General features: G+C 37.5%; 1 protein-coding gene across 5 annotated transcripts in view; it reads left to right on the forward strand.

The window, feature by feature from the left end:
• The first annotated feature begins 141 nt into the window (after positions 1 to 141).
• RPRD1A (regulation of nuclear pre-mRNA domain containing 1A) overlaps positions 142 to 11661 on the forward strand; it is a 69746-nt gene continuing 58226 nt past the window's right edge. For all 5 annotated transcript variants that reach the window (XR_826089.1, XR_826090.1, XM_010849750.1 and 2 more), the window contains exon 1: positions 142 to 390. Coding sequence is in view for 3 of the 5 variants with exons in the window: in XM_010849750.1 (XP_010848052.1) it covers positions 240 to 390 (151 nt within the window). In the remaining 2 variants the exon portion in view is untranslated. The remainder of the gene's footprint in view (positions 391 to 11661) is intronic.

Consider the following 11661-nt stretch of genomic DNA (forward strand, 5'->3'; position numbering starts at 1 on the left):
CCGCTAGGAGTTCCCGCCTCTCGGCCGCGCCTGGTTGAGGGGCGGGGCATCGGTCAGCCGTGACGTCACTGCCGGCTGGACGCCATCTTGCTGGTTTGCGGCCGGTGTTGGATGTGGCGGCAGTGGTGGTGAGGGCGTGGGGAAGGGTGGGGTGAGGAGGCGAGGCCGCGGCGGGGGCGGCGAAAGTCTCCTCCGCTCAGCCTCACCGCGTGGGACGGCGCAAACGCGGTGCCGGAGGGATGTCCGCTTTCTCCGAGGCGGCGCTGGAGAAGAAGCTGTCGGAGTTGAGCAACTCGCAGCAGAGCGTGCAGACCTTGTCCCTGTGGCTCATCCACCATCGCAAGCACTCGCGACCCATCGTCACCGTGTGGGAGCGGGAGCTGCGGAAGGGTGAGTCGACCGCTCTTCGCCCCCCGGCCTGTTCCCTGGAGCCTCCGGGACCCCCCTCCTCGCGCTCCTTGCGATCCCCACTCCCCCAGCGACCCCAGCCCCCGGGTGCCCCGCACCGCCCCTAACCCGGCGCCCCGGGCTCCCTGGCGTCGGTGGGCTGCCGGCGAGGAGGAGCGGCGTGCACCGCGCTTCCTGCGAAGCGATGTTTAGTAGGTGTTGTTGGATAAGATATAAAGGATTAGTGCTACTGTTTAACGTGGAAACAGTAGCCAGGGGCTCAGGACTCCGCTACTAATTACACTCAAATTTAGCAGTGAGGTTTTTTTTTTCATTGTGTACAGTCTAATGGAGGATAGGGGGAAGGGCAAAATTGGGAAGTATGGAAATTAAAAGATTGTTATGGGGTTGGGAGATAATTTTATTTCTATAACACAAAACTCAATCTTGTAAAATCAAGAGAGGAATCAGAGTTTCTAGACTGGGGGAGTCTAAAATAAGATGCATGATGTAATGGAAAGAATCCTGAATTTGTGGATTTTAGAGGATTGTAGATTTTAGGAGGACCTGGATTAGGGAGATTTCTTAATTTCTGGATTGCAAGTGCCTCACCTGAAAATGTATTAGTTAAGTGATCTAAGGTACTTTCTTGCTATATTATTATACGTCTTTAGGGTAGTGACTTTATTTTACAAAGCATTCGATAGTGCTTCTGTAAGTGAAGTTAACTTTTTTCCAGCTGAAGTCTGCTGTCACTAAAATATCTAGAAGAATCATTTCATTACTGCAGAGCAAATTTATCCAGGAGAACTGATTGTATGATGGTGCGACTGAAAATTAAAATATTTGATCTGCTTAATCTGGATTTATACCTTAATTCTTAATTCATTGGATAAAGAGAGTAGACTCTTCATTGTTGTTTCAGGCATCCTGATGTACCTGGTATTATTTTTTAAGCATTTAGCAAACAGTTATTAATCAAATAGATGCTTGTGTACTGATCCATATGAAAGCCATATGTTGTATTAATACCATATCCAAATTGTTTATATAGAATGGAGACAAGCTGTGATTTTCTTGTATATTTGCTTGTTGTTAATTACTTAGAAAAAACTGATGTAGAGTCCTGTTTTTCACTTCATATGTTGAATGTGTGTGTATTGGCCCTCATGGAGAAGTTCACTTGTGAGTGGCCAAAAGGGTTTGAGAAACAGATATGAATGTCTGGAAAATAGCTCTGAACTTTGAGAAGGCAGGAATTATCTTTGCTTATCAACCTTACTAGATATGAAAATCAGCAACAGTTTTATATCGTTTATGTTGGAGGGGAGGGAGAAAGAGCAAAAGGATTGTTACCCAGACTATTCTTAAGAACTACCACAGATCAGTAGAAAAGTGGCCATACTGTTAAAGGCATTTCACATGAGCAGAAACCTGAAAGACCAGTAAATGATACTCATCTTACTAATCAAGAAGACATAAATCAATGAAGTACTACATTAGACCGTTTGGTTTGCAGAGTTTAAAATATAACAGAGAATTCCCTGATGATCCAGTGGTTAGGCCCCAAAGCTTTCACTGTGGGAATCGGGGAGAGTATTGAGTTTGATCCCTAGTCAGGGTACTTAAGGAGAAGGCGATGGCACCCCACTCCAGTACTCTTGCCTGGAAAATCCCATGGACGGAGGAGCCTGGTGGGCTGCAGTCCATGGGGTTGCGAAGAGTCGGAAGCAACTGAGCGACTTCCCTTTCACTCTTCACTTTTCACTTTCATGCATTGGAGAAGGAAATGGCAACCCACTCCAGTGTTCTTGCCTGGAGAATCCCAGAGACGGGGGAGCCTGGTGGGCTGCCGTCTATGGGGTCACACAGAGTCGGACACGACTGAAGTGACTTAGCAGCAGCAGCAGGGAACTTAAGATCCTGCAAACTGAGAGAGCATGGCCCGGCAAAATGTATGACAATGCCAAGGATTGGGGAGGAGGACAGGAGACAAGAACTCTCTTACACTGCCGGTCCTAGCTGTGAAAAAGGAGATGAACTTAGTAATCTCTAATGAAGTTGAAGGTATATGTCCTTTGACCTACTAGTTCTATGAATATATCCTGGAGACTCAATAAATTATTGTAGCCTGTTAATAAAAATAGGTAAACAGTATAGACATCTCATTAGAGTATGGACAAATGTATTTTTACATTCATACAATATTAATATAATACAGTTTTCATGAATTAACTAGGTCTACATGAAACAATATGATTGAATTATAAAACAACAAACAGGCAAAATGTTGAGCTAAGAAAGCAAGGTGCAGACCATTATGCCATATAGTGAAAGTTTGAAAACATGCTTGACCCCCATAGGCCAAGATAGTGGGAAAGAGGAAATGAAAACAGATCTGTGTAGCTAATGGTACGTATATTTGAAACAGTTTTTGAAACATGGGGGGAAATGATAAGATACCCTGTTAGCTGAGTTTGGGAATGTTTTCATAGGTTTAAATATTCCATAAATAGAATAAATTAAAGGCATATAAATAGATGCTTTAGGGGAGAGAAGTGTTGGGTGTTGATGGTGAAGATAGAAATGATGATCATTGTGGAGGTGATCACGCTGCTGCATTTTTCAGTCTGATGTGGGATTTTCTGCCAAGTGTTTCCTTTCTGTGACATGATCGTGCCTTTGTAGGTCACACATAACCTTTATCTCCTCCCTGTTCTCTGCAGTTTTGTTTATCAACTTTAGGATCCTTTGTTTCCTTTAGTATAATGATGATGACGGTAATTTACTGAGTATCAGGCATTGTTTTAGACATCTTACTGTGATACCTTGAATCACATTATCTCTGCAGAATAAGTATTTTTGAAAGGATTGATCAAATTTGGAATGTCAAGAAATAAACTAAGGAAAATTAGTTGAACATTTTGTATTAAGCTTGGCATTTTTTAGTTTCTTGAAGTGGTTAAATGACATTGGTAGAGAAAAGTACTGATCAAAATGTAAGAATAAGTAGGTGAAATGCTATGTCAAATGCAGTTATGACAATTTCCCCTGCCTGTCTGCTTATCTTTGTCTCCCTGAAAGAAAGATAATTTCTTTTTGAAGAGATGTACCTCAGGGCCCTTAAGAAGAAAAAAGTAGCTATATCCTTGATACATACAACACAATGTAACCAAAAACATAAGTGAGCATTTTGTTGTTTTGTAACAGGTCTGTTGAGATATAATTACCAAAATAATTAGAGCTCTATTGAATACAATTAACCTACCCTACAAGCATTACTAAGAACAGAGCCAGTGGAGGTGTTGGAATTGCAGCTGAGCTATTTCAAATCCCAAAAAATAATGCTGTGAAAGTGCTGCACTCAGTGTGCCAACAAATTTGGAAAGCCCAGCCATGGTCACAGGACTAGAAAGTGTCAGGTTTTCATTCTAATTCCAAAGAAGGGCAATACAGAAGAATGTTCAAGCTACCATACAATTGCGCTCATTTCACATGCTGGCAAGGTAAAGCTCAAAGTCCTTCCAGCTAGGCTTCAGCAGTGTAAACTAAGAACTTCAGATGTACAAGCTGAATTTAGAAAAGGCAGAGGAACCAGAGGTTAAATTGCCAACATCCGCTGGATCATAGAAAAAGCAAGAGAATTCCAGAAAAACATCTATTTCTGCTTCATTGACTACACTAAAGCCTTTGACTGTGTGGATCACAACAAACTGTGGAAAATTCCTAAAGAGATGGAAATGCCAGACCACCTTACTTGGCTCCCGAGAAACCCATATGCAGGTCAAGAGGCAACAATTAGAACCAGACATGAAACAAGGGACTGGTTCAAAATTGAGAAAGGAGTACATCTAGGCTGTTTATTGTCACCCTGCTCATTTAATTTATATGCAGAGTACATCATTTGAAATGCCAGGGTGAATGAAGCACAAGCTGGCATCAGGATTGTGGGGAGAAATATCAGTAACCTCAGATATGTACATACCACCACCCTTATGGCAGAAGTGAAGGGAAACTAAAGAGCTTCTTGGTGAAAGTGAGAGTGAAAAGGCTGGCTTAAAACTCAACATACAAAAAACAAAGATCATGGCTATAAGAAACCTAGCCAGTGTATTAAAAAGCAGAGATAATACTTTGCTGATAAAGGTTAGTATAGTCAAAGCTATGGTTTTTTCCCTTAGTCTATGTACAGATGTGAGAGTTGGACCATAAAGAAGGCTGAATGCCAAAAAATTGATGCTTTCAAATTGTGGTGCTGGAGAAAATTCTTGAGAAGTCCATGGACATCAAGGAGATCAAACCAGTCAATCTTAAAGGAAATCAACACTGAATATTCATTGAAAGGACTGAAACTGAAGCTCCCATACTTTGGCCACCTGTTTTGAAGACCCGACTCATTGAAAAAGAGCCTGATGCTGGGAAGGGTTGAAGGCAGAAGGAGAAGCAGGGAGCAGAGGATGAGATGGTTAGATAGCATCACTGTCTTAATGGATATGAATCTGAGCAAACTTCGGGACGTGGTGGAGGACAAAGGAGTCTGGCGTGCTGCAGTCCATGGGATCACAAAGAATCGGACTTAACTTGGTAACTGAACAACAGCAGCAATTGTTTTAGAATTTTTAAAAATACAGTTAATATGCTATAGCATGTAGAAAGCTTTTAATGATTAAGAATAATTTCACTTTATATATTTATAATTGATGCCTTAAAATATGTTTTCTGCCATCACTATGCTGATGATTCAGTAATTTTTTTTTCTTTTTTAGCAGTCTAAATGTCACTGAATGGTATTTCTTGAGCACATCAAACATGTACAAAACAAGTTTATCATCTTTCCCCACTCTTGTCCCACTTCCCTGTTACTCTTCCTATATTTCCTGTTTCAGTGAAAGGAATTACTGTCTGCTAGTTGCCTAAACTCAGAACTTAAAGGTTGTCTTGATACCTTTCTTCATACATGCCCCACCTGCAACTTTTTAAATTACTGTTTTAGCAGTATTTGTGTGTGTGTCCTATCCCACCCTACTGCCTAACTCCTCATCTTTTTTGTTGTTGTTGTTAATATTTATTTATTTGTCTTCATTAAGTCTTAGTTGTGGCATACAGAATCTTTTGTTGCAGGGCTGGGCTTCTCTCGTTACGATGGAAGGACTCTAGAGCACACAGGCTTGGTTGTTACCGTACGTGGGCTTAGTTGCCTCACGCCATGTGGTAGGTCCCCCACCAGGAATCAAACCCGTGCCCCTGCAATCGAAGGTGAATTCTTAACCAGTGGACCACCAGGGAAGTCCCGTCCACCTCTTTTACTAGCACTCTTGCAGTAATTTTACTTCTAGGTATGTATTCACAAGAATTGAAAGCAGGTTTTCAGACGAATACTTTACAAGAATACTCATAGCAGTACAATTCACAATACCCAAAAGGTGAAAACAGCCTGACTGTCCATTATTGCATGAATAGATTTATGTGGTATATCCATGCAAAGAAATATTATTCTGCCATAAAAAGGAATGAAATGCTGATGCAAGTACAATGTGGGTGAACCTCAAAAACATGTGAAGTGAAATTTATATGAAATATCCAGATGAATCCACAAAGAGAGAAAGTCATTGCCAGAGACTCGGGGAGAAAGGAATGGGAAATGAATGACTTGAATGGGTATGAGGTTGTCTTTGAGGGTGACGAAAGTGTTTTGGAATTAGATATAGGTGATGGTTGCACAACTGTATGATAAATGTCCCTGGGTTATATACTTTAACGTTGTTAATTTAAACTTACATGAATTTCCTCTCAACTCAGAAAAGATACAGGGAATTCCCCAGCAGTCTAGTGGTTAAGACTGCACTTTCATTGTTGTGTGTGTGTGTGTGTGTGTGTGTGTGTGTGTATATTCACCTGAATAGTCAGGGAACTTTCACCTATTTTATTTAGGTTTTCATTTATTCAAATTCCAACCAGAAGCTAAATACAATTGGAAGCACTAAGTTTTACTCCAAAGGAGTAGGATCATTCAGATTTACTCCAATAAAAGTATGCAACCCTTAAGCAAAGCTTTTCTTCATTTAAAGAAAAATAAAACAAACAAAAAAACTATACAGTAGTCTTTCCTTATGTTCATTGCACAAAATGAGTTCTGCTTTTAGAACTTTGACACTCAATGGTGTTTTTTTCCCTCCCCGCACAATTTAAGATCCCAACTTTAATAACTTTTCTACATCAAAAAAGCCCTAAGTTTTCTTTTAGGATGGTGTAAAAACCAGTATTTCTGCACAATTCTGCACTTACATTGTTGAAGGTCCAGGTTTGATTCCTGATGGGGAACTAAGATCCCACAAGCTGCACAGTGTGGCCAAAATAAATAAAATAAAAATTAATAAAAAAGATTAAGAAAGATAATTTAACACTTTTTTGTATGTCTGTATGTTGTCTTCACGAACTACATTTTGTATATGTTGTGTGCGCATCTTAAGATTTTTAGGAACTTCTGACGTGTTAAGGCCAATAATGAACTCCAGTTACAAACATTGACCTGTTTGAGGAAGACTTGGAAAAATTTCCAGCTTTTTCAGTCTGTCATATTATTCTGCTCTTCCCATATGTATCCATTCTTAGAGAAGTGGTTCTGAAAGTGTGGTCACTAGATTCCCTTTGGTGGATCACCAAGACCCTTTTAGGAAGCTTGAGAGACAAGGTAAAAATTATTTTCAAATGCTACTAAGATATTCTCTCTTTCACAGTTCTTTTCGCTGTGTTAGTATGTTCTTTGATGGTGTAAAAGGAAAGGTGAGTGAAAACTGGTAGTGCCTAATCATTAATCAAGGCAGAGGCACCAGACTGTACCAGTAATCATTGTATTTTTCAAACTGCATGTTCACAGTTAAAAAATGTCACTTTCCTGACTATGCTCATCACAGTAGCTCAGCTTACTGATTTTGTTAAATCTTGACCCTTGTGTGTGAGTGTGTCTGTGTGTGTGCTTGGGCTTTTTTCATTATGGTAAAATATATGAAACATACAACTTAACACTTTAATCTTTTTTTCCCCTCTTTATTTTAGTAAAATATACATAATGTTAATTTACCGTTTTAACCATTTTTTAAATGTACAGTTAAGTCCATTCACACTGTTTTGCAACTGTCATCACCATCCTCCTCCAGAACTTTTTTCATTTTCCCAAACTGAAACTCCATTCTCATTAAACAGTAATTCCCTATTCTCTCCCATCCCTGGCAACCACCCATACTTCTGTGAGTATGAATTTGGCCACTCTGGGTTGGCTCATTTAAGTGAAATCATGGAACTTATTCTTTTGAGAGTGCTTTTTTTAACTTAACATAATTTTCAAGGTTCATCCAGGCTGCAGCATGTGTCAGACGTTTTTCCCTTTTTAAGAGCTAAATAATAGTCTTGTATCTATATACCAGATTTTAGTTAAGCATCTGTTGATGACAGTAGAGTTGCTTCCAGTTTTTGGCTATTGTGAGCAACACTGGTATGAACATGATTGTACGAATATCCGTGTTTGAGTCCCTTCTTCAGTTCTTTTGAGTATGTGCCGAGAAGTGAAGTCGGTAAATCATGTAATTCTGTGTTTAGTTTTTGAGGAACAACTGTACTGTTTTCCACACTGACTGTGCCATGTGATGTTGCCACTTGCAGTGCGCCAGGATTCCAGTTTCTGCACATCTTCATCAGTATACATTATTTTCTGTTTGTTTGCTTGTTTTGAAAAAAGACATTCTAATGATTATAGAGTAGTATCTGTGGTTTAATTTTCACTTCCATAATGACTAGTGAAGACTATACAGGTGTTTGTTTCTGGGCTCTTGATTCTATTTTGTTGGTCTATACGTCTGTCCTTATGCCTATACTATACTATTTCTGATTACTATTGTTTTCTCTTAAGTACTGAAATCAGGAAATAGTCTTTTAACTTTAATTTTCTTTTTAAAGATTGTTTTGGCTATTTAGGATCAGTTGGAAATCTATATGAATTTTAGGATGGGTTTTTTGATTCCATTCAATTTGTAGGTTGCTTTGAATATGGTTATCTTAGTAGTATTAAATCTTTCAATCCATGAAAATGAGATATATTTCAATTTATTTGTATCTTTTATTTCTTGTTATGGTTTTCAGTATACAAGTCTTATACCTGTTTGGTTAAATTTACTCCTAAATATTTTATTCTTTTTGATAAAATTATAAATAGAATTCTTAGTTTATTTTTTCTATTGTTCATCATTAATTTATAGAAATGCAATTCATTTTTGAATGTTTTATATTCTGCAAGTTTGCTGAATTCATTTATTAGCTGTAACAGTTTTTTGTGGACTCATTAGGGCTTTACAACAAGTAACATCGATGAACAGAGATAATTTGACTTCTTTGCTTCTAATTTAGATCTTATTTCTTTTTCTTGCCTGATTGCTCTCACTAGAAGTTCAGTAGTATGTTGAATAAAAGTGGTGAAAGTGAGCATTCTTCTCTTTTTCCAGATTGTAGGGGGAAAGCTCTCAGTGTTTGACTAGAGAATCGCATTAGATGTGATTACATGTCTTTTAAATAATCTGTATAACAAAATGAGAAGTATACATGAAGTTCTGTATACTGCACATTCTGGAGGAAATACACCTGTGTGATTGCGTTCTGAGCTAAACCAGCTGCTTTTTTCATGGAATACCATTTTATTTGAAAAAACTGACTGACGAGAGAAACTGTGATTATTGAGACATGGATATTTGCCACATGTTTTCTCAAAATGACTGTAATGAATCTGTTTACTCAAGAAAGACAACTGACAGTATTTGTTGCCCATTATACAATTTTCAAGCAGAAATTAGAATTTTGGAAAACTTAATGTGCCGTCTTGAGCCTGACACCTTCTCAGTGCTTTTAAACACTTTTCCAATGAAATCAGTAGTGATACTTTTGAAAATGTAATTTTTAAAAATAATTACCTAATAAAATGTTGAGCTTTTGGAATGCTTTTATAACTCAGCAAACCAGTGTTTATCAAGAAACTAATTTGTGATTTACAAAATGATAATGTAAGTCAAAGATCCATTCAAAGAGCATGGTAGCTTAAAGTATTTTAATGTAAGAGAGTTTTAGAAGTTCGCTAATATGTTTTTAGATTCCATGTTGCAATTTAGAATCTTTTTGAAAACTATGGCTTTTTGGATTTTGGTGTAGTTTCAAAGAATATCCGAAACTATCTGTAACTGTTGAGACAGTTTGCTCTTACCAAGTTTATCTGGGTGTGGTCTGCTTTTTTTCATTGCTTTCAGTAAAACAATGTATTGTAGTGTATTCTGTAGGGAGACATGAGAATCCATCTGTATTCTATTGAGGTGGAGATTTGCAAAAATGTAAAACAGTATGACTCACCTAAGATTTTGGGGGAGAAATGTATTTTTTAAACAAATGCTATTTGTGTTAACATGTAATTTTAAAGATTATGTTAAGAATTCCTCTGTTTTAATTTTTAATAAGGTACATATTGATGGGTAGAAGAGCATAATGGGATTCTGAGACCAGAAAGTTTGAGAGCTGTTTTCAGATTAACAGAGACCATGAGTTCTTCATATTAATTTTATTTTAGCTCATCTTGCCTAATTCAGTGTAGTAATTGTTTTCATTTTTAAAACTGTAGCTTTCAGATTCATTTGAAGTAACTGAAATTGATATTAATGTCTATAAATAAATATGTAGAGTGAACACTGGATTTTCTTCTAACCACCCACTTCTGGAAGTGCTGGTGTAGTAATTTTTTAGCCCCCAAACTTGACATTTTTAAAAATAGTGTTTATTTTTCTATAATTATAGATTCATAGTCAGTTTTAAGAAACAATACAGAGAGATCCTGCTTAGCTACTGCCAGCTTTCACCAATGGTAATATCACGGACAACTAGTTTTTAAAAAAAAACTCTGATATTATAGATCCTGCAAAACATCACAGCTGTGGTATTGACATTGATACAGTCAAAATATGGAACATACTCATCACCACGAGCAACCCCTCGTGTTGCCTTTTAGCTACATCCACCTCAATCCCAACACACCCTTGTTTAATCCTAGTTGATCAAATTTTTCTTTATAAATTATGTTTTTAGTGTCAGGTTTAAGAACTCTGATTAGACCTGTTTTTCCAAAGAGCTTTTTCCCCAGTGTTTTGTTGAAAAATATTTATACTTTTGCATTTAAGTCCATAATCCATTTTGAGTTAATTTTTTATAAGGTGTAAAATTTAGATCAAGGTTTAAATGATCTAGTATCATTTGTTGAAAAAGCAGACTATCGTTCCTTTATTGAATTGCTTTGCTCCTTTGTCAAAATTGACTTGAGCATATTTGTGTGGTTCTCTTTCTGGGTTTTCTGGCCTAGTCCATTGATCCACATGTGTCTCCTTTCACCAGTGCCACAGGTAATCTTTATTACTCTGTTAGCTATATGACAAGTCTTGAAATCGGGTAGATTGATTCCTTGCAGAGTTGTTTTAGCTCTTCTGGTTCTTTTGCCTTTCTCAATGGATTTCAGAATAATCTGGTCTATATCAATAAAGATTATTTTGCTTAAAGTTTTTGATAAGGGTTGCATTAATCCAGTTTAGGGAGAATTGACACCTTAATTATGTCACTTCTAATCCAGGAATATAGTATATTTCTCCATTTATTTATAATTTTTGATGTTTTCTATAACTGTCAAATAGCTTTCAGTACACAAGTCCTGTGTTTTGTTATATTTACATTTAAATATATTGATTATTTGGAGCAATTTAAAAGGATATTGTATTTTTAATTTTACGTATTTATTGCTAATATATTGAAATATATATTTCACTATGAAAGGCTGTATATTGTCACCCTGCTCATTTAACTTATATGCAGAGTACATCATGCAAAATGCCGGGCTGAATGAAGCTCAAGCTGGAATCAAGATTGCCGGGAGAAATATCAACAACTTCAGATATGCAGATGACACCACCCTTATGGCAGAAAGCGAAGAAGAACTAAACAGCCTCTTGATGAAAGTGAAAGTGGAGAGCAAAAAAGTTGATTTAAAACTCAACTTTCAGAAAACAATCATCATGGCATCCAGTCCCATCACTTCGTGGCAAATAGATGGGAAAATAGTGGAAACAGTGAGAGACTTTCTTTTTTGGGGCTCCAAAATCACTGCAGATGGTGACTGCAACCATGAAATTAAAAGACGCTTGCTCCTTGGAAGAAAAGCTACAACCAACCTAGACAGCATATTAAAAAGTAGAGACATTT

The sequence above is a fragment of the Bison bison genome, unplaced genomic scaffold (assembly GCF_000754665.1).
Source record: "Bison bison bison isolate TAMUID 2011002044 unplaced genomic scaffold, Bison_UMD1.0 scf7180017864286, whole genome shotgun sequence".
Lineage (NCBI taxonomy): Eukaryota > Metazoa > Chordata > Mammalia > Artiodactyla > Bovidae > Bison > Bison bison.